The 25,867-nt window shown below is 63.1% G+C and overlaps 11 protein-coding genes across 11 annotated transcripts in view; 7 read left to right on the forward strand and 4 right to left on the reverse strand.

Moving 5' to 3' along the window:
- AMSG_12405 (uncharacterized protein) overlaps positions 1 to 1,765 on the reverse strand; it is a gene marked incomplete at its 3' end in the record, with an annotated part of 3,343 nt that extends 1,578 nt beyond the window's left edge. Inside the window, exon 1 of the mRNA XM_013897626.1 lies at positions 323 to 1,765. Coding sequence (XP_013753080.1) covers positions 323 to 1,752 — 1,430 coding nt within the window. The 5' untranslated portion in view covers positions 1,753 to 1,765. The remainder of the gene's footprint in view (positions 1 to 322) is intronic.
- Positions 1,766 to 2,333: 568 nt separating this feature from the next.
- AMSG_10998 (uncharacterized protein) lies at positions 2,334 to 3,041 on the reverse strand (the record flags this gene model as incomplete). The annotated part of the gene is made up of 1 exon (XM_013897611.1): positions 2,334 to 3,041. The coding sequence occupies one exon, from the start codon at positions 3,039 to 3,041 to the stop codon at positions 2,334 to 2,336; it is 708 nt and encodes a 235-aa protein (XP_013753065.1).
- A 441-nt stretch (positions 3,042 to 3,482) lies between these two features.
- On the forward strand, positions 3,483 to 4,657 carry AMSG_10999 (uncharacterized protein; the record flags this gene model as incomplete). The annotated part of the gene is made up of 2 exons (XM_013897612.1): positions 3,483 to 3,608; positions 3,839 to 4,657. 2 exons carry the CDS (start codon positions 3,483 to 3,485, stop codon positions 4,655 to 4,657), a joined length of 945 nt encoding a protein of 314 aa, XP_013753066.1.
- An 896-nt stretch (positions 4,658 to 5,553) lies between these two features.
- Positions 5,554 to 7,942, forward strand: AMSG_12406 (uncharacterized protein; the record flags this gene model as incomplete). The annotated part of the gene is made up of 2 exons (XM_013897627.1): positions 5,554 to 5,806; positions 6,376 to 7,942. The coding sequence occupies 2 exons, from the start codon at positions 5,554 to 5,556 to the stop codon at positions 7,896 to 7,898; spliced, it is 1,776 nt and encodes a 591-aa protein (XP_013753081.1). The 3' UTR covers positions 7,899 to 7,942.
- Positions 7,943 to 10,264: 2,322 nt separating this feature from the next.
- On the forward strand, positions 10,265 to 10,544 carry AMSG_11003 (uncharacterized protein; the record flags this gene model as incomplete). The annotated part of the gene is made up of 2 exons (XM_013897613.1): positions 10,265 to 10,280; positions 10,357 to 10,544. 2 exons carry the CDS (start codon positions 10,265 to 10,267, stop codon positions 10,542 to 10,544), a joined length of 204 nt encoding a protein of 67 aa, XP_013753067.1.
- Positions 10,526 to 11,942, reverse strand: AMSG_11004 (uncharacterized protein). Its single transcript, XM_013897614.1, has one exon. The coding sequence runs from the start codon at positions 11,560 to 11,562 to the stop codon at positions 10,582 to 10,584; it is 981 nt and encodes a 326-aa protein (XP_013753068.1). The 5' UTR covers positions 11,563 to 11,942; the 3' UTR covers positions 10,526 to 10,581.
- Positions 11,943 to 12,677: 735 nt separating this feature from the next.
- AMSG_12407 (uncharacterized protein) lies at positions 12,678 to 16,721 on the forward strand (the record flags this gene model as incomplete). Its single annotated transcript, XM_013897628.1, has 3 exons — positions 12,678 to 14,980; positions 15,028 to 15,283; positions 15,981 to 16,721. The coding sequence occupies 3 exons, from the start codon at positions 12,678 to 12,680 to the stop codon at positions 16,719 to 16,721; spliced, it is 3,300 nt and encodes a 1,099-aa protein (XP_013753082.1).
- Positions 16,722 to 16,802: 81 nt separating this feature from the next.
- AMSG_11007 (5''''-methylthioadenosine nucleosidase) lies at positions 16,803 to 18,494 on the reverse strand (the record flags this gene model as incomplete). Its single annotated transcript, XM_013897615.1, has 2 exons — positions 16,803 to 17,841; positions 18,478 to 18,494. The coding sequence occupies 2 exons, from the start codon at positions 18,492 to 18,494 to the stop codon at positions 16,812 to 16,814; spliced, it is 1,047 nt and encodes a 348-aa protein (XP_013753069.1). The 3' UTR covers positions 16,803 to 16,811.
- Positions 18,495 to 18,978: 484 nt separating this feature from the next.
- Positions 18,979 to 20,359, forward strand: AMSG_11008 (uncharacterized protein; the record flags this gene model as incomplete). The annotated part of the gene is made up of 2 exons (XM_013897616.1): positions 18,979 to 20,229; positions 20,310 to 20,359. Exons 1-2 carry the CDS (start codon positions 18,987 to 18,989, stop codon positions 20,357 to 20,359), a joined length of 1,293 nt encoding a protein of 430 aa, XP_013753070.1. The 5' UTR covers positions 18,979 to 18,986.
- Positions 20,360 to 20,698: 339 nt separating this feature from the next.
- On the forward strand, positions 20,699 to 22,998 carry AMSG_11009 (uncharacterized protein; the record flags this gene model as incomplete). The annotated part of the gene is made up of 2 exons (XM_013897617.1): positions 20,699 to 20,787; positions 21,268 to 22,998. The coding sequence occupies exons 1-2, from the start codon at positions 20,725 to 20,727 to the stop codon at positions 22,996 to 22,998; spliced, it is 1,794 nt and encodes a 597-aa protein (XP_013753071.1). The 5' UTR covers positions 20,699 to 20,724.
- A 385-nt stretch (positions 22,999 to 23,383) lies between these two features.
- AMSG_12408 (uncharacterized protein) overlaps positions 23,384 to 25,867 on the forward strand; it is a 3,640-nt gene continuing 1,156 nt past the window's right edge. Inside the window, exons 1-2 of the mRNA XM_013897629.1 lie at positions 23,384 to 23,505; positions 23,601 to 25,432. Coding sequence (XP_013753083.1) covers positions 23,963 to 25,432 — 1,470 coding nt within the window. The 5' untranslated portion in view covers positions 23,384 to 23,505; positions 23,601 to 23,962. The remainder of the gene's footprint in view (positions 23,506 to 23,600; positions 25,433 to 25,867) is intronic.

Consider the following 25,867-nt stretch of genomic DNA (forward strand, 5'->3'; position numbering starts at 1 on the left):
AGTAACATAATCCCTGTGGTGTGGCGGGAGGTGGTTTGGTTGGTCGGGGGAGGGGAGGGGAGGGGAGGGGAGGGGGGAGGGGAGGGGGATTGTCAGTGGGCGGTTGTGTCCCTTGTCGACAAGGTGGTTGGTCTTCACGATGTGTTTGAATTGGGTTCGAATTGGATGGGGGGTTTTTTTTTGAGGGCAAGTGGGCGGTGATGGTGATGGGCATGGGTGATGGTGATGGATGGGGGGGGAAGAGGCATGGGTGATGGTGATGGTGCTGGTGGCCTGTTACGACTGAAGAGTGGCAAGATGGGCCCAGAGATCGGTGGTAAACGCGCTGGCGTCCGAGTCTAGGAGCGGGGTGACGGAAGTGAGGAGGGTGTCGCGGGCCGAGTCGTCGCGCGGCGCAAGATGCGAGATGACCATGCTCACAAAGTCGGTGTCGACCTCACCAAAGAGAGCTGTGGCCTTGGTCTTCAGCCAGGGGCGGACGGCGTCGGCGAGGGCATCAGCGTCCGGGAGAGCAGCCCAGTCGAGGGTGGCCGGCGAGGCACGAGAGCGGCTGGAACGCTTGCGGCGCTTGCGGCGGCGCGGGGCGTCCGAGCCGCCGGATGCAGCATCGTCCGAGCCGGCCGAAGCTTGCGAGTTGTTGTCGGCATCGTCGTCGTCGCCCGAGGCGTCGTCGTCTGAGCCGTGGCGGTGGCGGCGGCGGCGGCGCTTCTTGCGCTTCTTGCGCTTGCGCTTGCGGCGGCCCGAGGCGTCGTCTGCGTCTGCGCCTGCGTCTGCGTCTGCCTCGCCCGACGCAGCCTCGTTGTGGCCTTCGTCGGCGTCGCCGCGCTCCTGCCGCTCAGCGCGGCGGTCCTCGTCGTCGCGCATGGCCTCCATGCGGCGGGCGGCGGCGCGGCCGGGAGCGCGGGAACGGGCCATCTCGGTCGCGTACATGTTGTCGTCCGGAAGCAGGTCGACGCTGTGGGCGTCGAGGTTGGCCAGGCCAAGCGAGGCCAGAGCGGCACAGCGCTCAGCATCCGCAGCCTTGGCAGCCGCCTCGTCGGCGAGGATGGCAGCACGGCGCGACTCGCGGCGGAGCCACTGCTTGACGGCAACCTGGTAGGCGCGGTCGGCGGCAAGCTTCTCCGACTCGAGAGCATCCGCCCGCATCTGAATTGCATGCTTCCGGCGCTCATCTCGCTCGGCACGAGCACGGAGTTCGCGATCCTCTGCAGCAGCACGATGGCGATCGTAGTTCTCGACGGAAGAGCGGAAGCGAGACTTTTCCTTTGCCAGCAGATCATCATCATCACCATCACCATCACCATCATCCCCACCATGACCATGACCATGACCATGACGACGAGCAGAGCGATCAGACGACAAAGTAGTAGTAGCAGCAGCAGCATTTGCCATAGTGGTCGAGTAGTGGTTTGCGAGGAGTTGATCGAGTTTGAGACGAATCTTTGCTCTCCTTGCCGAAGCCGAGTCATCCGGAGGAAGAGCAGCGAGAGCGTCTGCCAATTGAGCATCGACCTTGATTTCCAAACAAGTGTCATCAATACGAAAGCCATTGAGGAGAGCAAGGGCATCTCCCACATGACTCACTTGATCATACTCTGCAATGCCAAAGGTAGCAAAGGTCTCCGGTGACTTGGGCTCCGCCACTCGTTGCAGGTTGTCCACCTTGCCTACAGCAGAGAGGAGCGAGTGGAGGAGGCTGTTGGGCACTCGCGGGGGAATGCTCCCCACAAACACTGCGTGGGGTCCGCTCATGTCGACTGGGGCGTGGGCGTGGTGAGGGCGGCGGGCGTGGGCGTGGGGGTGGGCGTGGGCGTGGGCGTGGGGGTGGGCGTGGGGGTGGGCGTGGGCGTGGTGAGGTGGTGGGGACGGTCGACGACTTGGTTGGGCCTGCGTCGGGCGAATCGGGCGAATCGGGCGAATCGGTCGGTCGGTCGGTCGGTCGGTCGGTCGGTCGGTCGGTCGGTCGGTCGGTCGGTCGGTCGGTTGGTTGGTCGGCCTGTTAGCGAGCTCATCGGCCAGTCAATTGGTCTGTTAGCGAGCTGATCAGTCGGTCAAGGAGTTGATCGGTCGGTCGAGGAGTTGATGGGTCGGTCGGTTGGTGTGTCGGTCGTTCGGTCGGACGAGAAGGTGTTGGGTGAGGGGAACCAGGTCAGCGGGCGGGATCACAGGATCTGACGCGGGCACGATTTAAAGAGCGTCTGCTCATTGTGACGGGCTCGCACACACCACAAATGATCAAGACGGCTTTATGGGGAAGGAGGGGCGGGAAACAGTTAACATATTTGATGTGGTGGTGAAATGGACGGCCGATGGGTGGTGGTTGGGCCAGGCGGCTACGAGTAGTACTCAAACTCGCCGTCGTAGAGCGCCTCGATCACTTCGGGAACGGGCATGTGGTCGGCATCAGCTGCTGCGGCAAAGATCAGGTTGTTCTCGATCGAGATGTCGACCAGTCGCATGCTGATGACCTCGACGCCTTCCTGTGGCCTGCGATCGCCGCTGCGACCTGGGCTGTTCATGTCGTTGACGCACCGGCCAGGATCAACCTCAACACGGGCAAGGATCCGCACCTCCTTGGCCACCGCATCTCGGTTGACAATGTTCGGCTTGTCATCGTCGCTCGAGTCGCCGCTCTCGCTGCCGTAGTTGTAGCTAAGGTTGGCTAGCCTGCCAGACGAATCCTCATTCTGCGACCCAGCGTCAAGCGGGCGCGGGACCAGGATCGGTTTCTGCTCTTGGCGATCTGCATCAGCCAGATCAGATGGCAGCGGGTCAGGGCCTAGTGCAGCTGCCAGAAACGCCACCAGATCGGAACCAAATCGGCCAAAGCCATCTGCATGCGGGAGCCAGGTGCCGGTCAGCACCCTGATGGAGGTCTCGTTCTCGTCGTTTGAGTGATCCTCGTGGCCGCGAACAAAGACATACTTCTTGACAGCCCGTCCATCAGCACCAATAGCCAACGATGTGTGCCATCGTTCAAACAAGCCGGTTCCCTCGTTGAATCCGCCGCACGACATCAGCAGACCCGGCGGGACGGCCATCCGCCGTCGACCAAACTCCCGTCGAGCGAGTGCTGCCCACCCCACGCACACCCTCGCCATCTTGGCCACCACCAGAACATCCGCAAATGCCATGACCTCTGCCCATAGCTCCAAAGGAAGAAGATACTCTTCGTTGTGCCCACCAGCAGCCATCTCTGTCGGTCGCGAGAGGCGTGTCCACCAGACTGAGTCTGCGTAGCATCTGTGTACCAGCCCGGAGGGCTTGCACGTGTTCGGTCTCCCTCCCCCCTCCTCCTCCTCCTCCCCCCGATCATGACGTCATGCGACTAGGAGATCATGACGAGCAGCTGGCGATGCTGGAGAGGGACATACTCTGTGGGATCGTCTCCTGTCTTGCGTTGGATCGCATTCAGGCTGGCCACCTTCACGGATCACCTCTTCGAGGCGGGGCAGCGGCCTGGCAGCGGCATTCTGACGACGATGATGACCATGATGATGATGAACATGATGATGATGAACATGATGATGACCATGATGACCATGATGATGACCATGATGATGATGACCATGATGATGATGACCATGATGATGATGAACATGATGATGGTAACTGGCCGTTCGCCTGTGGCTTCTTCTCGCAACCGAATGGAAGCATCGAATCGAAGCGGATGTCGGGCAGAGCAGGCAGAGCAGGCTGAGGAGACTGAGCAGGTAGAGGAGATAGACGTGACTCGATCGAAGCGAGCAAGCGAGCAAGCGAGCGAGAGATGGCGGGAATGACCAAGGAAGAGCGAGCAGTTGCTGAGGCTGTGAGAGGCATTGTGTCGAGGCGACAGGTCGGCTATACCGTTCGGTTGGAAATGGCTATGGTGGCTGGCTCGGCCATGTACTCGCTGGCGGGAACAAGGTCAGACACGGATTATGTCGGCGTCTTTACCATGCCGAGCGAAGCGTATCTGGGACTGGAGAAGGCGAGCAGTGTCATGGACTCCATTGCTAATGTGCCTGGGCACGGATCAGAGGCTGAAGAAGATCATGCTCTCCATGAGATCGGCAAGTTTGCACGCATGCTGGCAAAGGGCAACTTTCAGGCCGTCGAGCAGCTGTACTCTTCTGTTGAGGGCAAGACACCAGTCGTTGCATCGCCGGCCTGGGCTGCCCTCGCTGACCGCCGATCCGAGTTTGTCACGGCTGAATTTGTCACCATGTACTTGCTCTACGTGCGGACGCAGCTGCGGCGACACGGCAAGCGCGCCGCAGAGCGATCCGAGCCGAAGAAGTGGTACAACATCTTTCGGGCCCTCTACGTCATTGGCGCTGTGGTCGATGGCCGCCCGCCACCTATTGCGCTCGACGCCTCGCATCCTGACGACAGCAGAGCCATTGACAGGCTCCTGGCTATCAAGCGCGGCGAGATCGACCAGGTCTTGCTGTTCATGGAGGCCAAGGACCGCCACGCCACGCTTGTTGCGGCCGACCTCTCTCATCTCCCACAGAGCTGCGACCGCGAGTGGCTTAACTCGTGGATCCTCGCTGTCCGCCGCGGCGACTACCTCGATCCGGATGTTCCCGAGCTCTTTGTCATCGAGCCGTCGACCGCCGCCGATCCCTACGCCGACCTCACAGCAGCCGACGAGCCGAGCAATGCCGAGTAGTCGCTAAACCGTACCTTGAGTCTGGATCACTCACAGCTTGTCCCGCCCCACCCGCCTGTATCACTCCGTCCCTCCTTGGCCTTGATCGGTGTATGAGCTCCACCCCGCCCGCAACTTGCTCCTATGGCCCGATCAGCCGCCCCCCTCCCCCCCCGCCCTCCATCACTCTGTCCCTTCTTGGCCTTGATCGATGTATGAGCTCCATCCTCTCGCTGTCGGCATGCGGTAGACCAATCCCGAGCCAAACGCCAAGCCCGACTCGCGCAGCGGGAGCGACAGCAACCAGCGACAGCAGCGGGAGACGCGGGCAGCCAAGGGACACCTCTCGCAAGCTTTACTGAACATGGTACGAGATAGATAGATAGATAGAGAGATAGAGATAGAGAGAGTATGTGTATGTGTGTGTATGTGTGTGTGTGTGTATGTGTGTGTGTATGTGTGTGTGTGTGTGTGTGTGTGTGTGTGTGTGTGTGAGGAGGGGGGTGTAGGGAGGGGTGAGAGAGGGCATGTCGGTTGGTTTTTGGCGGGGGGATGGGGGGGGGGATGGGGATGGGGATGGGGAGTGGGGGGGTAGCAGTGGGAGGGTAGGTAGATATGGGTGTATGAGAGGGGGGAGGAGGGGGGGAGGGGGGGGTATGGGGGAAGGGGAGGGAAGGGGATGGTGGGTGTGGGTACTGGTGGTGGTGGTGGTGGTGGTGTGCTGGAGGGGGGAGGAAGGAGGGGGGGAGGGGGGGGGGGGGGAGGGGGGGGCGTGGAGGATGGACTGATGGGGTTGTGGGTGTGGGTATGTATACTCATTATATTTGTGTGCGTGTGCGTGTGTGTGTGTGTGTGTGTGTGTGTGTGTGTGTGTGTGTGTGTGTGTGTAGTCGGAGGTGGAAGACACAATCAAGCGCATGGAGCAGCACAAGGGTGTGCAGGGCGTCATCATTCTCTCTCATGATGGTATCCCCATTCGGTCAACTCTGGATAACGATAAGACCATCTCGTATGCTGCTCTCATCACACAGCTGACAGAGAAGGCCGCGTCTGTCGTCCGTGAGCTCGACGTCACAAACGAGCTCACCTTCCTCCGTGTCCGCTCAAAGCTCAACGAGATCATGGTCGCTCCCGATGAGCAGTACATCCTCATCGTCATCCAGTCGGCCGGTCAGCAGGAGAAGTAGCTCTACTCATCTCCTCCGTAAACTCCCTCCCTCCCTCTTCTCCCTCCCGCCCGCCCATCCCCCAATCCGATCACGACCCCCTCAAGCCCCCCCTCCCCTCCCCCACCTTCGCCCTCTCCCGCAACCGCTTCTCTCCGCGCCGTCCTCCGAGTACGTACGATCGATCACGATCACGATCACGATCACGATCACGCACCTCCCCCCTCTCCCGCCTCCCCCCTTCCCCCCACAACCCCCCACAAACTCACGTCCTCTACCCCCCTACCCACCGGTGCGGTTCCCTCTTGCTGTCGGCGTGCGTGCGTGTGTGTGCGTGTGCGTGTGCGTGTGTGTGTGTGACTTGACGACGAACGCGACTTGGACGTGGCGAAAACGGGGCGAATGGCAAATGGGCGCCAAAAGTGACGACGCCGCCACTCAAGCCGCTGCCGATGGGAGGAGGAGGAGTAGGGGGAGGAGCAGGAGGCTTTCCCAATATGAGTCGGTATACGCTTGGAGAGGTGTTGGGAAGGGGTAACTTTGGAGCTGTTCGTATTGGTGAGTCACCTTCAGGTACTCAGTATGCTGTCAAGGAGATGGAGGTGTTGGGCAAGAAGCGGCTGATGAAGGAGAGGGCCATTTGGGAGGTGAGGGTCATTGCTGCCGCTGGTAATGGTCATCCCTATATCATTGGATACAAGGAAGCAAGCTATGCTAATGGAACCGTGTACATTGTCATGGAGTATGCATCGGCTGGCAACTTGTCTCACCTCGTCAAGCAGTATGCCACACCCTCGGGCGCGCTTCCCGAGTCGCTCCTCCGTCGCCTGCTCGTCCAGCTGGCCCTCGCGCTCAAGGCCCTGCACGATGCGGACTTTGTCCATCGTGATCTCAAGAGCGACAACGTGTTTCTGGACGCTGGCCTTGACGTCAAGCTCGGCGACTTTGGCCTGGCGCGGTCGCTGCCGCGCAGCTCGTACGCGTACACCCCAGCTGGGACGCCTGGCTACCAGGCGCCCGAGATCATGATGGGCCGGGCGTACAACGCCAAGGCCGACGTCTGGTCGCTCGGATGCATTGCGTACGAGATGTGTGCCGGGCGGCTGCCGTACCACCCGTCAGTCAAGCATCAGATCATGTACATGCAGCCGGGCCCGCTGCCGTACACGTACTCGAGTGGCCTGCGGAGCCTCATCGGCAAGATGCTCAACAAGAACGCACACTCGCGGCCGTCGATTGACGCCATCCTCAATGACTCGTACATGCGTGCGGCGTTCAAGGACGAGCTCAGCGCCGATCACCAGGCGCTCTTTGACGCTTCCTTTGCCTTTAAGGCGCCAAGCGCGGCGACGCCGAGCCACGCCGACGACATCCAGCGCCATCTCATTGGCTCCATCCGGACGTTTGACTTTGCCGAGAGCGAAGCCGCGCCGGCTGAGCCCCCTGTGGAGCAGCTTGTCGCCAAGGAGAATGTGGGCGTGGTGAGCGGCAAGAAGCTTGCCTCGGCCGCCGCCGCGCTCCCGTCGCCGATCGAGGGACTCGACGCCGACGGCACCGGCCCGCTAGCAGACTCTGCGTCGGTGGCTGCGCCGGGCGTCTCCGACTCGGTCGTCCTCTACTCGGGCATCGACAACCTACTTGGCGACCTGGATCTCAACGCCACTCTCGACGCCGAGACTATTGCGGCCAAGATCCAGGAGATGAACTCGCGGTTTAGCAAGATCTCGACTCGGGCGGCAGCGAGCGACGCGGGCTCGCCGGCAGTGCCTGCGCACAAGGGCAGCAGCGCGGCGGCAGCGCCTGCGCGGACGCCTGCGCGGGCCGGCCCGGCAGTGCCTGCGCGGCACGCGGCCGAGGCTGGCGCCGGCGCGGCGCCACTCAAAGTGGCTGCGCACAAGATGACCGTGTCGTCGTCGGTGAACACGAGCGCTGCAAAGGCGCGCGTGGCCAACCCGCTCTTTGACGCGCCGACGGTCTCGGTTGTCGAGAGCTACGGCGTCGGCGGCGGCGGATGGGGCGCGTCGGTGGCCGGCAGCTATGCGCTGTACGGCGGTGGCGGCGGGTACGGGTACGGCGCAGGCGGGCTGTACTTCTGAGGACGGACGAGCGAGCACGGAGCAATGAACAGTGCATGTATCTCGTGGAGGCTCAGCGAAGGCCCGAGCGGGGGCGCGAGGAGCGAAAGAGCGCCGACTGGGCGGCGGCGGCGCGGCGGGCCTGCCAGACGCGCGAGGCGATGACGGCGAACCAGAGGGCAAGGGTGAGGACAGACGACCACATCTGGGTCCGCTCGAGGTTTGCACGTGAGGGATCATGGGCGCAGCGGACGTGTGTGTGGAGGGTGCGACCGGCTGCGTGGACGAGGCCGTGCAGGGCCTTGACGTCGTGCTTGAGCGAGCGGGCAAAGTAGATGGCGTCGTCCCAGCGGTTGAGCGAGGAGGAGAGAGCGACGCGCTCGAGCTTGTAGCGGACGACAGCCCAGCGGAGGAGAAAGTCCTCGACTTGGGCGGTGCCAAGGAGCTGCGAGAGCTCCTTGGAATACTTTGAAAAGTGAGCAAAGAGCCCCTGCAACTCGATGAGGGTGGTGTTGACGTGGGCGTAGACGGCGTGGCGGGCGGCGGCGTCGCGAAGCGCAAACGACGAGGCCAGCTCGGTGGCGTACGGGCCAAACGGGGTGCCGGTGAGTGACCAGAGGTAGTTTTCGTCGAGGTGGCCGTCACGGGCCTGTGACGACGCGAGATGGGTCGGCGTGATGCCAAAGATAGCCGAGAGGAGGGCGCCGGCGAGAGCCGGGTACGGTGCGCCCTTGTCGACACTCACGCCCGAGCTCGCGTCGCCGGCGACCTGGCAAGTGTGGGCGGTGTAGAAGGAGCCTGACGTGGAGACGCCGACGACAACGTCTGCGGCGCCGAGGGCGAGATGTTCGAGATCGAGGAGGAGCTCCTCTTCGTCGAGGTGGAGGAGGAGGACCGGGATGACGCGCGAGGTGTCGGTAGCGTCTGTGCCGTGAGGGGCAGCAGCAGCGGCGGCGCTGGTGCGAGGCGGGCGGCGCTCACGCCGGGCGGCGCGGAGCTCGGCATCTGCGGCAGCGGCGGCGGCGGCGACATGTGCGAGCTCGGCTTCGTCAGTAAAGTGGAAGAGTGGATGCTGCGAGCGGACGAGGTCAAAGAGGGCGGCCGAGTCAAGGTAGTGGTGAAAGGCCATCGAGTGGGAGGCGTAGACGTCTGACTCGAGGGCGGTGAGGTAGGTCTTGCGGGCGTGAGCGAGGGCGTACTGGCAGATGGGGCAATCGGAGCGGGTGAGAAAGGTGGTGGCCGAGGTCAGCTGCTGGCCAGGCAGGGCATGGTCGTTGACAAAGGCCATGACCTCGGCAAGGCGGGCGCCGACCGCCATACGGGCGTCGTCAGCGGCAAGCGAGTCGTCGCCGACGACCACAAACTTGATCTGGATGTGCTCGGCGTCAGCGGCGGAGTCCCAGAGCGGCGGGAGAACGAGGTGCTTGACCGACGACCAGACGAGGGCGGCAAGGTCGGCAAGGAGGAGCTTGGCGTTGGGCGCGGCGTCGAGCCGCGGGAGGGTGTACCACTCGACGATGCCAGCGCCGGCGAGCTCGGGCCCGTAGTGCGCCGGACCTGCGCCAAAGTCGAGCCAGGCGTAGCGGGCGTCAGCCGAGGCATGAACTGGCGCGCCGCAAGGCGAGGATGAGGTTGACGTCGTGTCGCGATAGAGGTAGATGCGCCCGCCTGCTCTGGGATTCTCCAAGTTGAGCAAGTAGAAGGTGTAGCCATCTGCGGCGGCGACCGAGTCTGCATAGACCGGAGCGAGGACGTCATCAATGACGGCAAAATCGACCATGACAACTTGCGGGGAGATGTTTGGATGGAAGGGATCATGAGGACCCTGCTCAGCCTCAGCCTCTGCCACTGCGGCAGCGAGAGCGCCTTGCAACTCTGCAGCGAGCGATGGATGAGCCTTTGTGACATCAAAGACGACACGGGGATGAATGGGACCATACGACGACGACGACGATGATGACGATGACGATGATGACGATGACGATGACGATGATGACGATGACGATGACGATGATGGAGCATCTGGCGAGAGAGCGGAAGCCGCGAGAGCATGAAGAAAGACATGCAACTGTTCATCATCGACATCGACAGCAGCAGCAGCATCACCATCCATACCCACCAGAACCACATGAACATATACAGTATCAGTATATGTAGCAACATCAGCAAGTCGTTCTTCAAGTGGTCCATCAACAAGCGCATCATCTCGCCACAGTGCTCGTCGTTGCTCTCGTCCAAGTGCAAGAAAGCCATCGTCTCGTGCCCAGGGGTCACTCGCCGGCGTGTACGGGAGCTTGGAGAAGACAGACGCAGGTGTCTTGGCTGTACTGCCTTGGGTCGAGAGGAGGAGAAGGACGAGGAGAAGGACGAGGGTCTGCCGGTGGGGCATGCTGCGGTGTGTGGGTGGGGTGGTGGTGGTGGTGGTGGTGGTGGTGGTGGTGGTGGTGGTGGTGGGGGGAGTGGGCGTGTGTGAGCTGAGCTGGGCTGACCTGGGCCGAGTCGCCACCCTATCCAGGCCAGGTCACCGCCTTCGACCAGGTCACCGCCTTCGACCAGGTCACCGCCTTCGACCAGGTCACCGCCTTCGACCAGGTCACCGCCTTCAACCAGGTCGCCGCCTTCAACCAGGTCGCCGCCTTCAACCAGGCTTCGATCAGGATCATTTAGCCGCTGTAGAGCTACTTTGCTTCAACGGCGGCGCGTTTTACGACGTAAAGGTCTTGACGGCTGCGCGCAGGGCAGCGAGCGAGTTGTCGTCGCGGGCTGCATCGCCCGAGGCGACGTGAAAGCGGGTGAGAGCGAGACGGGCGAGATCAGCATAGTGGACGCCACACACAGTGAGCTCGCCGAGTGAGGCTAGCCGCCGTCTCCGCCGCGCCGAGAGTGGTGGCGCGGCGCGGAGCGCCGACGTGCGTGAGACCAGCTTGACCGCGAGAACGACCTGGCGGATCGAGTCGTTGACCCGAATGTCTGCTGCAGGGCGGTGGCCGGTCACGAGCTTGATCTTGCCGGTTACGCCCGGGAGCCGGATGGTGGTTCCGACGAGGCGCGGGCCGGCGCGGGGCGAGCTTGCGCTGCGCCGGCGTGGGACAACCCCGAGCGAGACGAGCTGGCTGGCGACGGCCGCGGGGTTGCCGACCACAACGCGGGCGTACGTGCCTGGCAGCTCTGCGGCGAGGCCGAGGGCGGCGAGGACGAGCATGATCTCGCCGCGGTCGGCGTTGTCGGTTGCGCAGAGCTCGATGCCGAGGACTGCGGCCGAGAACGCCGGCGTGAGGTGCGAGGCGTAGATCGACGCCACGCTGTCGGCGATTTCGCTGGCGAGCGCGCGGAGCGAATCCTGCAGCGGAAGCGCGAGGTACTTGCCGAGGCGAACGCTCCGCGCGGTGGCGGCGGCAAGCTGCTGTGGCCAGTGGCGGCGGGTGAGCAGGTGCGGCTTCCACTCGCTGATGTCGATCGAGGCGCGCTCGTACGGCGAGACCTGGTACGCGAGGCCGTACAGCTGCCGGGCGGCAAAGCGGAGCTCATCGCTGACCAGCGCCGCGTATGCCTTGCACACGAGCGCCATGGCCATCCAGTTCTTGCCGAGCGGGAGGAAGCGGACGATGTGCGAGAGGATCTCGGGCGGGAGAACCGACCAGGCAGCGACAGTTTCTAGCTGACAGACGCGGGCACACGCAGCCATCGCTTCGCTGCCAGTGACAGCGGACGACGAGCCGGGCTCCAGCGTGTGCGGGCAGATCTCGGCACAGCCGCCGCCTGCTCGGGCGACGGCTGCGCCGGTCGATATGGGGGCTAGCACGCCATCATGACTTGTCACAGCGCGACACGCAGTCGCTTCAGCTCCATTGTCTCCGCGATGGAGGCGATGGAACCGCGTAGATGGCGAGGATGATGGGAGAGGTGGCGAGCACCTTCGAATAGAAAGTTCGAGAGGCAATGGACAACAAGCGCGGTGCGTTTGCCAGAGAAGGATATCATATCATGGATGAGAGAGCAAGGTGTGTGCAGGGCATCGGAAGACTACAACTGCATTTCGATGAGAACAAGAATGTGAGGTGGCAAAGAGCCGTGTGTGACGACGGTGTGATGGCATTGCGCAGGGTTTTATGGAGGAAAAGATGCCATTTTCTTTGAATGCTGAGAAGAGCCAACGGAATGGAAGGCTCTTCTTTCCCCTCCGCCCACTCTAGTCGAATGGCGCAGACAAACGGCGATGACTCGTTCGTTGTGTATGGGGGGGGGGAGGGGGGGAGGGGGGGGGGAGAGGATGATTGCGTTTGGCTACGGTTGAGAGCTGCTCGGGCGGATGAAGACGACAACAGCGAATCGATTGTGGCCGATAACTCTCCGGCGACCCTCCTCGACCTCAATGGTGGCCTTCAGCTAATCCGCCCTTCGCATCGGGCACTTGCTGGCGGACGTGGTGACGATGTGCTGGTGGTGGTGGCGGACTTGTTGACGGACAAATTCAGCTCGGGCAAAGTGGAGTGGAGAACGGCATGGGGCAACGGCAGCGAGGAGAATGGTGAGAGTCTGGTGGCCTGGTGGCAGACTCGACGTAGTACTACCGCTTGGCAGCAGCAGGCGCTGGGCGTGGTTATGCTTCGTGAACGAGTGGCGGCTCGAGAAGGAGGCGGCGGAGTGGGCGAGGTGGCGACCGATGCGGGAAGAGGCGCGACGGGCGCCACAGGCTTGGGCGCCATGGCGGTACATTCCGGAGGGAGATTGGAACATGGCGGAGGGCTGAGTCGAGGAGCGGTGGCGATCCTAGGCTGTGTGGCTCTGCTGGTGGTGTGGATGCTGGCGACTCATCTGCCGTCGCGCGAGTCGATGGCGTTGGCGGTGATGGGCGGTGGCAGTGATCCGCCGGCGCTCCCGAAGCGGTTGCCGTGGCTCTCGTTTGCGCCGGCGTACGAGCCGACGCTTGTGGTGTACGCGTACTATGAAAATGTCAAGCACGGGTACGATGCTAATCTGCGGTATCTGCTCGCCACCATTGCGCCTGATGACGGCGTCGACTACGTGTTTGTGGTCAACGGCGTGTCCAGCCGCATCGAGTGGCCGTCGTACGAGAATGTGCGAGTGGTGAGCAAGGGTAACGAGTGTTACGACTTTGGCGGCTATGCCGCGGGCCTGCTGGCGGCGGCAGGCATGTCGTCGGCGTCGGTCGTCGACGATGCTGCCGAACTCTCGGTCGCGCTCGCGGCCAAGTACTCGCGGTTTGTGCTGATGAACGGCTCTGTGCGTGGCCCGTTTGTGCCGGCATATGTGGGTAGGGAGCTTGGGCACTGGACCGACTTGCTGGGCTCACTCCTGAGCCAGACGGTCAAGCTCGCGGGGACGACGATCAACTGCCAATGCGCGCGCAAGCCCGGCAGCGACGACCGGTGCTCGCCGCATGTCCAGTCGATGGTTCTTGTGACGGACACGATTGGGCTCAACGTGCTCCTTGCTTCGGGCTCGGTCTTCAAGTGCTACACCGAGATCTACGACGTGGTCTACTACTCGGAGCTTGGGGCGTCTGCGGTAGTCCGCGAGGCCGGCTACGACATTGCCTCGCTGCTGATCAAGTACGACGGAGCCACGTTTGTCGGACCGGACACGATGGCGTGCAACGCCAAGGGCAATCCAACATACCAGAACCACTACGACGGCAACATGCTGCACCCGCTTGAGGGCATGTTTGTCAAGTCCAAGGCCAATCAGTCGACGCTGGCCGACATGGTCGCGCTCCTCTCGCCGCCTGATCTGACGCCATCCCTGCCGCCGGCGCGGGTGCCAGCACCGGCCACCGGTCTCCCGCCGCTGGATCGGCGGCTGTGGGGCGCGACGTTGGCGGCACACGCCACGCTCGCGTCGGCGTGTGGGCTTGCGTCCAACGTGTCAGTCGCGGCGTGGATGGGGACGCCGACGGCGGCGCGTGCCGATGGTGGAGGCATCGCACACGCCCAACTGCCGCACGCGTCGGCGCACAGCCACGGCCACACACCGTTGGTGCGCTCGGATCCGGCGCTGGCGCTGGGTGTGGTGGCACCGGAGCGGCGGGCGTGGGTGAGCCGTGGGTGCAAGGCGCTGGCGAAGACCCGCTCGTGGCCGCGGCTGCACCACTCGCTGCCGGTGCTCCTTCCGGGCGTCGCCGAGCTCCCTGCCGAGCCGTCGCCGACGCGGCCGAGCGCACAGCGCAGCGTGGACAAGGGCGATGCCAGGGCGCTGGTTGTCGTGCCTGTGGCGAGTCTGCCAACGCCGCGGCAGGCGGACAACATTGCGTGGCTGGCGGCACGGAGTCGCGGCGCGAAGCTGCTCCTCCTTGCAGCGTCGGAGGCTATTGCTCGTGAGCTCAAGGCTGCCGGAATGACCGCAGCCGCGACGGTGCGGGTTGTGGAATGCAAGCGAGAAGTTGATGAGGCCGGGTTGCTCGCGGCGGTCGAGGCCGACGTGATTGACGTTGCACAGGCCTCGGTTGTGGTGGCGGTCTCGGCCTCGCTCCGCGGACCATTTCTTCCTGTCTACGCCAAGGGCATCGCATGGTGGGATCTAGTGAGGAGGGCGGAGGGCGACACGGAGTGCGCGTCGTCGCGGATATACGGGGGGTACCTGTTCCGGATAGCGACGGACTGGAGCGGGGTGCTCGATCCGAGCTCGGCTGTGACCGGGCTCGCGCTTACAGCATGTGGCACTGTGCCGGGCGCGGTCTCCCCGCTGGAGACCGTGTTTGTGCCGTACGGATCTGCCGCGGACGACGATACGCTGACGGGTGGCTGGGCAAGGGCTTACTCGCGTTACGCCGAGGCACCGGATCGCGACGCCAACGCGCTGGCGCCGACGGCTGCGGTGGCGGCTGGAGCCGACGACGCGCTCGCGCTGGAGCTTGCGGTCATGGCGGCATGCGATCTCGAGTTTGACGACGAGTACTTTCAAAAGCGGCACAACTATGTGCTCGCGCCGGGCGGTGGGTACCTCCCGCTCTTTGCCGAGTACGACGATGGCTTTGCGTTCTGGAAGGCCGAAGGCTTCCGCACCGGCAAGCACTACAAGTTCCGTCCGGCGAGCAACGGCCTCGCCGGCTCGGCCTGCCACGGCCTCACCCTCTACGCGCGGCAGTACAACGGCATGGTTGTGTTGGCGCATCCGTCCGAGTACTAGCCAGGCATCGTTGGGTGGTTGCGCTTGTGGTTGTGGTTGTGGTTGTGGTTGTGGCTGTGATTGTGATTGTGATTGTGATTGTGATTGTGATTGAGGTTGTGGTTGTGGTTGTGGTTGTGGTTGTGGTTGTGATTGTGATTGTGATTGTGATTGTGATTGTGATTGTGATTGTGATTGTGATTGTGATTGTGATTGTGATTGTGATTGTGATTGTGATTGTGATTGAGGTTGTGGTTGTGATTGAGGTTGTGGTTGTGGTTGTATGTGTTATCGACGTTGAGATATTACGATTAATCGCTGCAGACATTGTGATTCATCGTTGTGAACAATCGTTGTGGTGAATCATTCAGTTAATCGTTGGCTATGGTCGGCCGAAATGATGTCCCCTTCACTCACTTCAGGCGTTTTGAGCGGCAAAAGACGGCCATCGTTTGCCACTCGGCTCGTTCCTCCCCTTTTTGGTTTTCAGCCATGTTCCGGGGAGCGGTGATTGGCCGTGGCCTGCTTGGCGGCGGACGGATGTGCGGTCTGCAGCAGCTGAGGGGCGCCATGCGTAGCATGAGCATGAGCAGCAACAACAGCAGTGGCTCAGAATCTATGAAAGCACCTACCAATGCCGTGGCGGCAGCAGTGGAGGCAGCAGCAGCAGCAGCAGGAGCAGCAGGAGGCAGAGCGGGTGGCACTCAAGGCAGCGCGACATCCACGGCTGAGGCGACGACGACGACGACGACGGGGAGCAGGAGCAAGGACATGGGGGAGAGTATGGGCATTGCAGGGCATCTCAAAGCATACGCTGGACTGTCAAAGGCCAGACTCTCTCTATTGGTCGTCCTTACATCTGCTGCTGGCTATGGTATGGCTCCAGCTGCGCTCTGTACCCTCCCTCATGGCGCGGCTATGATGGCTACGGCAGTCGGAACAGGCCTCTGTGCCGGTGCTGCCAATGCTCTCAATCAGAGCATCGAAGTTGCTCATGATTCAAAGATGCATCGGACAAAGACCCGCATCTTGCCCACCGGCAAGCTCTCCGTCAACCATGCGCTTGGCTTTGCTGCTGCCTCGGGCACGGCCGGTGTCGGGCTCCTCGCCGCTGCCTCCAACCCGCTCACCGCTGCTCTGGGCGCCGGCAACATTGCCCTCTACGCAGGCCTCTACACTCCGCTCAAGCGAGTGCATGAGATCAACACCTGGGTCGGCGCCCTCGTCGGTGCCATCCCGCCCATGATGGGCTACGCTGCCTGCATGGGCACCATCGATGCCACTGCTGTCTACCTCGGCGCCACCCTGTTCTCATGGCAGATGCCGCACTTTATGGCTCTCGGCTACAACCTCAAGGACGACTACCTGCGCGGCGGGTACAAGATGATGCCGTCGTTTGATGCGCCCAAGGCTGCGGCGGTCTCGCTCCGGCACTCGGCTGCACTGGGCGCTATGGGCGTCGCCGCCCCGCTCATGGGCCTCACGACCCCGCTCTTTGCCCTCGGCGCCACCGGCGTCAACGCCATCCTCATCGCCCGTGCTTGGTCGTTCTACTCTTCGCCAAACAACGCCACCGCACGCGCGCTCTTCCGCACCACCCTCTGGCACCTCCCGCTCCTCCTCACCATCATGCTGCTGACCAAGGCCGCGCTGGAGGACGAGGCCGCGCCGGCTGAGGACGCCGACCGCGGCGCCGATGTGCCGGCTGCAGTGGCATGAGTCACTCGCGAACCGAGTATTCACGCACTCACTACTCCCCCCCGAGTCTGCGATGGAAGGCCGACCTGCAGCGCTGTCGCTGCCGGCGGCTTAGGCCGACTCGCGGCGTGCGGCGGCGCGGCCGCCATGGGCGAGGACTACGGCGAGAACAAGCGGCGCAATCGAGTCAGCGGCATGGTTGACAAAGTCGTTAAAGTCTGCTGCAGCATCGCCTTCCATGGTGTCCGAGAGGGCGCGGACAACAAGGTACGGGACGCCAAAGGCGTGGCAAATCTGGCCAACGGCAGCAGCTTCCATGTCGACCGCCAGCGGCGAGCCGAGCTTCTCCCACAGCGGGCGGAGCTCGTTCTTGCGCGCCGTCGTCACAAACTCGGAGCCTGTCACCACCCGACCGATGTGGAGGGCGGCATCCGGAGCGAGGACTTGCGGAGCGGCGTCTGACGCGAGCTGGAGTAGGACTGGATCGGCGGCAAAGGAGCGGAGACCGTCAAGAAAGGGTAGCTCGCCACGCTTGTGGACGTAGTCGGGCTTGTGCGGGAGGACCAGGGCAGTGACGTCCATGTCGTAGTTGATGGTATCCGCCGCCAGGATGACATCGCCAACCATGTGATGGCCCATGAGACCGCCAGCCACGCCCGAGAACAGCACCGCATCGACATTGAATGCCGTGATAAGCATGGTGGCCACTGCAGCAGCATACACTTGGCCCACGTTGGATGCCACCAGCACCACATCGACCTCGGCAGCACAGCATTCCGATCCAGTTTCCGCACCAGGCACAGGCACATCGGCTGCAAGCGCATCGGCTGTAGGCGCATCTGCGGCAGGCGCATCGGTATCGGTATTGGCGTTGGCAGGCGCATCGGCATCAGTATTGGTGTTGGCAGGCGCATCGGTATCGGTATTGGTGTTGGCAGGCGCATCGGTATCGGTATTGGCGTTGGCAGGCGCAGTCACATCGGCCGCAGCGACGAGGCAATGACCGCAGGGCGCAGCGGGCGAGCACCTTGCCTTGCCGAGATGAAAGGTAAAGAGGGAGCCCTTTGAGACGACAGTCACTTCGGTGAGTGCCTTGCGAAGGAGAGCAATCTCCACACCCATGGCTCCAATGATGCCGTAACTCCGTCGGTCGCTCATATGCTTTGTCTGCGGCGGAGATGAATGTGTTGGGAGGGGGGAGGAGGGAGGAGGGATGAGGAGCGGCTGACACAGTGACGGCGATCTGCACGTGGAGGGGGGTGAGCGGGGGGGGGGGAATCGGATGGTTGGCCTCTCAGAGTGGTGATGGGGGGTGGTAGGGGAGGGGATGGCGGAGGTGATCGGGTTGGGTATGGGGAGGGGGGGGGGGGCTAAGCAGACGTGATGGGGGGAAGTGACCTATGGCGATGGATGGTGACGGGATGGACAGCCATGGTGATGATGGCGCCCAGCAGCTCACTTCCGACCATCACCAAGGTACTCTCATCCCCCACCGAGTCTATCGATTGAAATGGGGTGGACAGTGCAAGTCATCGGGGAAGGCGGCTGTTCCGGGCGTGCGGGCAAGTCGGGCATGTCGGGCATGTCGGGCATGTCGGGCATGTCAGGCAGGCGGACAAGGCGGGCGGGGTAGAGACGGATTGGCGGATATCACCGCACTCTTCGAAGAGAGCAGGAGCGGCAGAGGGAGAGAGGGAGAGAGAGAGAGAGAGAGAGAGGGCCAAGTCGAGGATGAGTCTAAGTAGCATGCCCTCTATGGGTATGCTGGCTGAGGGACGTGGAGGAGGAAGGCATGAGGCAGGGAGAGTCATTGGTGTGGTCGTGGCTCTGGTCGCCTTCCTCGCATCTTCGCTCCCTCCTGCCACTGCTGTCTTCCGATGGCTATTTGCGAAAAAGGATTTCGATTATCCCATGGCTGCTGTGGTTGCTGCCAGCAGCATTCCCTTTGTAATGGCCATACTCTACTTTGCTGCGGTTGCTATGGCTTTCACTCCTTGGAGATCTTGGCGCTGTGGTGTTCATTCAGATCGCGCTCCGCATGCTCCGCCCTATCTCTCGCTCGTACGATTACTTTATGTTGGTGATCTCGTTGTCATTGTCTTGCTTTATGGTCTTGCTCATCTTGGTCTCGCGGTGGCTCTTGTATCGCTTCCGGTGCCGATGGTCCTGGCTTTGAGAGCTGCTCTGGCTCAGGCATGCTCGGCTGCGCTCCTCGTCCTGCGGTCGGATCGCGGACCGCTGGCCACGCTGCTGCCGGCCTTGGGTATGGGGGCACTCTGTCTGGTCATGGCCGTTGTCTTCATCTTTGTCGATTACGATGACGGCCTCGCCTTCCGCTCGCTGTCAACGAGCCAGGTCGCGGCGCTGGGCGTGCTCGCCGGCTCACGCGCTGCCGAGTTTGCCACCGGAGCTGTGCTTCGGACGCTGACCGCGCTGCGCTGTGGGAGGGCGGCAGCCAGCGTGGCGCCCGTCGAGCTTACCGCCGACGAGGAAGCCGAGCAGGCTGCTCCGCGCGAGCTGCGATCGGCGCTCGGCCCGTTTGGTCGAGTCTGGGCCCACAACCCGGCATGGGCCGCGCACCTCTCCGAGGTCCGCGACACTGGCGTGTACGACGGCGAGCTTGTAGGCTTCTCGCGCGAGGCCACATTTGAGCTGCATGCACTGTGCGCCCTAGCGCTGCTGCCGCTGGCGGCCGGCGGTATGCTCGTCCGCGGCACGCCGCTGGCGGTTCTCGGCGACGTCGTGGCTGATGCGGCGAGCTCCGGCCGCGCGTTTCGGATTCTGTCGTCGCTCGTCTGGCTGGCCGCCATCCAGGCTGTGCGGCCGGTGGCTAACGCCCACATTGTCCTCCATGAGCACTCGGTGACGTACGTGACGGGCTCGGTGGTTGCGCTTGCCGCTGGCGTCGGCGGCGCGGTGGTGGTCATCCCCGGCGAGGCCGAGTCAGTCGGTGTACTTCAGTTTGTGGCCGTAGTTGTCATCCTCGCCTGTTTCAGCCTCTCGTGGCGGGTCACTTCCACCCTCCAGAAGCGGGCAACCAATGCTGCTCACGCCGAGACGCTCGTCCGCCTCCTTCCGCAACTGGCCGGCGCCATCGACATGGACGCATACGTTGCGTCGGCGGCCGCCAGCCGGGGGGCCGGTGGCGGCGGCGGCCTCGAGCTTTCCTCGAACCAGCACTTGCTCGCGATGGAGCAATCATCGCTGGCGTCTGGGCATGGCAGAGGCAGCAGAGGTGCCGGCGCCGGCGACGACGGCGCCACCGGCCCGCTTGCTCTCAAGTCGCTCCTTGCCCGTGATTACTCGCACATCGGAGTTGAGGACGAGAGGCAGCTTGCGCGGCAGTCGTCGTTGCGGCCGACGCCGCTGGAGCGGCTCGACGCCCGGCGGAGCGAGTTTGCGGCTGCAGCAGCAGCTGAAGCCGAAGCCGAGGCCGCAGCAACTGCAGCATCGGCAGCAGCGGCAGCGGCAGCAGACGAGGTCGAGGCGGCGAATAGGCACCAAGCCGAGGTGGCGACTGATGTAGATGGTGCCACGCACGATGATGCCATCGGTCGGCCGGGCACGCCTGGCCCACGCCCGCCAAGCTCGACAACCCCTGCGAGACAGGCGTCGGTCCGGAGCGCGATATCGCCGGCGTCGTCGTTGAGGTGATTTGATGCCTCGGTTGCAAACCTGCGTAAACTTCATACGGTGTGGCGAGGACAGGCCGTATCGCCAGCCGCAAAGTTCGGCGCCGCTCGTGTCCAAGCTGCATGACAGCCGGCGGCCGGTCCGGAGCAGCACAGCTCACCTGTTGGTTGCGTGATGGCGGGAAGGACGGGGGGGGGGGGGAGGGGAGGGGGGGAGGGCCAGGCGTAGTGTGGCTTGGTGGACGTTGGCGAGGCAGAGAACATGTGAATATATTTTTTTGCAACTCGATCCGACGGAACGTGGTCTTCACACCGTTTGATGGACACGGTTTGCGCGTGTTTATTGCTGGCCAACGTCGAGCCGCATTCTCGTTCTCTCTAGAACCGACACGATGAAGCTCGCACTGACCTTTGTCGTCATTGTTGCGTGCATTGCCGCAGCACATGCTGACCTCGTACGTGGCATTGCCTATATGTATAGAGGGTGTTTGGGGTGTTTGCTGCGCCAGGGGGGGCGCTGGCGCTTTGTGCAGAGGCGAGGGTTGCAACCCCCGCAAGGGCGAACGACTGGCGTCCATCTACGCGTGAGGCTCGTTTTTTTCGAGTGTTCCATGGCGCTACGGGCGGATGTATGGGGAGGACGGGGCAGCCGAATGACCACCCCTTCGGTGAGTGTAGGGGAGAAGGCGTGCTACGTCCCACTCGGGACTTTGCGTGTGCCTCTAGCCTATTTTGCGCCTTTTGCAGGCGGGAGGGCGGGCTGGCGGGCGGGTGTGCGACCGGCCGCTCTGGCGTATTTTTTTGGGTTCGTCGGAAGACCCCCGTTGGCGTCAGCGGGCGGCGCGTAATTGGCGAAGCAGTGGAGGAAAGGGACTTACGAGTCGGGCATGATGGGCGGCATGGCATGCGGCGGGATGGCTGCGGTGTGGGGACAGTACATGCACAGCCCGCGTGGCTCGAACAACCGCCTCGATGAGGACAACCGCAACCGCAACGACGGGAACCGGCTGTTCGACTCGCAGAACAACAACAAGGGTGGTTACAACATGAACCAGATGGAGTACTACGGTGGCTCCGAGCTCCAGGTGGAGTGGACCAACCAGCACTCGTGCGGCGACGCCGCGGCCGAGTGCCAGATCATCATGCAGTACATGTGTGAGGACAACAACGGCGGCATTGGCATCCGTAACGGGCAGCAGCAGACCCGGATCCCGGAGAACAAGGACAAGGACCACAAGTTCGGTCGCCACGAGTCGGCGTCGTACTGGGCGGACTGCAAGGCCCGCCAGCGCAACCTTGGCCTCTTCCTCGCCGACCAGAACATCCCCGAGGATGCGACTGCGATGCGGACTCGCCAGAACAACGACGAGAACGCCAACAACCGCCGCCGTGGCTACGAGTGCCCGGAGGAGCGCGACTACTACCCGTACTGGCATCCGTCGCCGTGGAAGGATGTCGCGATCTTCACCTCGCGCTCGGACGAGCTCTGCCCGATGTACCGCGCCGAGTCGCAGAACGTCAAGGGCAAGCACTACTGCACTGGTCTTCGCCAGGAGACGCCCGGCAACCCGATCACCTCGGGCTCGGCTATCAACAACCAGGCTGAGTGCGAGGCTATTGCCGAGTTTGAGTGGGTTGAGGCGCCGGCCTGGGGCCTTCCCGCGCCGGCCTGCTTCCCGGACACCATGATCAAGTCGCGGATCAACCACCTCGGCAACGGCGTCGACGGGTGGCAGAACCGCTACGTGTGGCGCCTGCCCGCCGTCTCGCGCGAGCAGGTCTGCGTCTTCCGCATGCGGTACAACATCACCACGATGGACTACGACGGCTGGAACACGTACGCCGACATGAACGACAACGAGGACAACTACGCGTGGCAGGGCGACCCGACGGTCAACGTCGGCTCCGATGGCACCGACATCCTCCTCAAGCTCCGGATCTCGACGGACCAGATGGGCCGGACCTTCCAGGACCGCACGTCGACGTTCATCATCAAGCCGTCGCCGGTCGAGGGCCGCATCATCAACCTCAACGTCATGGGCCAGCGCGGCAACATTGTCCAGAACTACCCGTCGGTTGAGTACGACTACGTGCCGACCATTGTGCGCGCCACGACCTCGACCTTTATTCACCGCCAGGTGACCGGCTCGAACACCACGCCCGACGGTGCCGGCAACGGCGCCGACGAGACGGACCGCTCCAACTTTGTTGAGCTTGCCAAGCCCGCCGAGGGCGCGGTCAAGACGTCGGCCGGCAACTACCCGGCGTACGCCGAGAACATCACCATGTTCAACCAGCCGATCAACAACAACGCTGCGTACGACATGGTCATCCACTGGTCGACCTACTCGCTCAACAACGACCAGCAGAACGAGGCCAACCCCTACCAGGACCTCGGCCTCATGCGCTACAGCTCGCCGGCGACCTACGAGTTCATGGCCACCCGCAACAACGACTTCTCCAACCGCTCGCACAAGGGCCGCATTGAGGTCACCGATGGTGGCAGCGCCTCGCCTTCGCTCGACGCTGGCAAGATCGCCATCATCGCCGGTGCCTCGGTCGGTGGTGTCGTCGTCGTCGGTGGCGGTGCCGCCTACGTCGCCACCCACCGCTCCATGTTCTCGGGCATGGGCGGTGGCGCCAAGGCCCCTGCCGGCTACGCCTAATCGTGGTCTGTCATCACACAATGAACAAGCCGATTTTCTTCAGCGTAGTGACCGGGCGCGCAAAGAAGAGGGGAGGGGGCATCTCTGTGGTCTTTGCCTGACAGGTGCGCACCAGGGAGGGGGGGGAGGAAATAGCAGCTGACTCGCAGAGCGCGAATGATGTCAAGGTGGACAAGTCGGCGTAGACATGGTGTTGGCGGTGGTGGTGGTGGTGGTGGCGGTGGTCTGGTGGTGGCTCTGGCGGTGGCTCTGGTGGTGTGGCTCGGGGCAGAGGCTGTGGTTGGAGACGGGGCAGCTCTGTTTGAGGCGAGTGACTTTGCCCATCATCGGCAACTCTCTCCAGAGTACGACCTTTATTGGACGGTGGACAGGGCGAGTCAGCGAGTCATCTTCGGGGTCTCGGTCGAAGCAAGTGGTTGGGTCGGTCTCGGCATCTCGCCATCGGGTTCGATGGTCGGTGCGGACATGGTTGTCGGTGGCGTGGTCAGAGGGGAGGTGTATTTCTCGGTACGTTGGGAGCGGTGCGAGCGGGGAGGGGAGGGGAGGGGAGGATGGGGAAAGAGGCGGTGACTCATGTGAAGGAGGCTTGTATGCGGGTACAGGATCGGCATGGTGGGAGTGAGAACGGGTTCCCAGAAGCGGATGGCGACGGAACGCTGTGGGTGCTGGAGGGCGGGAGCGAGGAGGGCGGGCGGACGATGCTGCAGTTCTCGCGAGCAATTGGGGCATGTAATGCAGATGATGTGGCGATCGAAGCTGGGACGTCGCAGGTGGTGTATGGCTACACGTTGACGGCCGACGCGGACAGCTCGTTCTCGCCCGGCGTGTTTGTAAGCACGATGTGAGCGGCACGGCGTCGGTCAACCTGCTCACAGCCGGCCAGGGTACAGCAGCATTACCGGATGGTGCGGCCACGGGTGAGCTCCGCGCCGGCGGCGTGTTTGTGGGCGGGGCGACGACGACAATGTACGGGTGCTCGGGAGGCAAGCTCCCGGGCGACATCAAGTACCATTTGATCGGATACACGCCTGTCATCCAGCCGACGAGCAACCATGGACGGGTCCACCATATGGTGGTATACGCGTGCCCAAAGACGATGGCGATCAATGAGACAGCGTTTCTGGGGTGGCGGGGCGACTGCAACCGCGATGCGAGTATGCCGGCGGAGATGGCGCGGTGCAAGGAGGTTGGGCAGCCGATCATGGGCTTTGGGGTCGGCGGCGGCGGGGTGCGGTTCCCAGCGCATGTCGGACTTCCGTTTGGGCTCGGCGAGATAGCGTACGTAGTGCTGGAGATCCATTACGACAAGATGCAACCAGAGATGTTTGTGGACAACTCGGGGATCGACTTTCACTACATGGCGTCGTCGGGAGAGCGGCAGGACGCGGGTGCGTTCTGGACGGGCGCGGTGGGCTTTGTGGTCCCGCCGGGCCAGGCCGCGTTTGGCGTGGACGGAGTGAGCGCGAGCGAGTGCAGCGCGAGCGTGTTTCCGCCGCAGGGAGTGAGCATCTTTGGCGCCTTTCCGCACACCCACTTGCTCGGACGGAGCGTGGTGGGCCGGCATGTGCGGAACGGGACGGAGTTGGCGCCGTATGCGTGGAACCCGCACTTTGACTTTAACTTTCAGGCCTTTGAGTGGCCCGCGGACGAGATCCGTGTCCTGCCGGGCGATGAGCTTCATGTGCGATGCGAGTACGACTCGCGCGGGCGGAGCAGCGCGACGATGGAGGGGCCATCGACGCAGCACGAGATGTGCCTCGTCTCTGTGCTCTACTACCCTCGGGCGGCGCTGACGACTGCAGTTCAGACGACCGAGTACGAGGTGGTCTTGCCAGAGTTTGCAGCGGCGCTCGAGGCCGGCGATGCGAGTCTAGAGGTGGCGCGGGTGCGGCGAGCGATGGAGGCGTACCGCAACAAGACGAGCAGGGCCAGCGGCGACGACAGCATCGAGCCGCTCCGCAACCTCCGGATTGCGGCGTTCCTCAGCGAGGCCGGGGTCACCTGGAGCGCACTCCAGGTGGCACTGTGGAAGGAGGCGATGGCAGCTACTGAGGCGAGCGGGCGGGTGACGGCGTGCTTCGACGGGGCGGTGCCGCAGGTGTGGCCGTTGCCGTCTGCGCACCTCCCTCTTGTGACGACGCACTACACGCGGCCACAAAGCTGCGGACAGACACCTGTGACTACGCCGAGCATGGGCGATGCGCTCCAGCTCGACCGGCACCCGGGAACGTCGCGATCGGCCGTCCTCGGCTCTGTCATCCTCGCCTTGGCGCTCTGCTCGGTCTTCACCTGCGCGTTTGTGGCAGGAGTCTTTACCAGTGCGCGGCCCAAGTCGAGCATAGACGAGGGAGCAGTTGAGCTCGAGCGTCGGCGGTCCGAGTTTATGGAGCGAGTGGCATCCGAGAGCGTGGCATCGTCGATGGGCCAGACGAGAGTGTGACAGTGGTGATGGCGGCAGCTGTGCGGGTACTTGTCTTTGAGAGATTGGTGTCTGTCTGTGAAAGAGAGGGATCCATCTGGAGGAGGCAAGGATGAGTGAGATGCAGTCGTTGTTGGATGTGCGGGAGAGGGCCGAGTATCTGTCTAAGGTATGGCCATAGGGTGTTGGGCGGGGTTGGGGGGCTGGGGGGGGTTGGGGTTGGGGTTGGGGTTGGGGTTGGGGTGAGGACTGACGTGTGTGCGTATATGTGTGTATGTGTATGTGTATGCGTATGTATGGTTATGGTTGTGGTTGTGGTGGTTGTGGTTGTGGTGGTTGTGGTTGTGGTGGTTGTGGTTGTGGTTGTGGTTGTGGTGGTGGCGGTTGGTCGGCAACTCGGGACTTGGCGCCGGAAACCGGGGCGTGTGCGGATGTTGATGGGGGCAGATA

The sequence above is a fragment of the Thecamonas trahens genome, assembly GCF_000142905.1.
Source record: "Thecamonas trahens ATCC 50062 unplaced genomic scaffold supercont1.67, whole genome shotgun sequence".
Lineage (NCBI taxonomy): Eukaryota > Apusomonadida > Apusomonadidae > Thecamonas > Thecamonas trahens.

Coding starts and splice junctions, on each gene's coding strand:
- AMSG_11004 (XM_013897614.1), bottom strand. CDS start 11,562: ATGGCTGCGTGTGCCCGCGTCTGTCAGCTAGAAACTGTCGCTGCCTGG.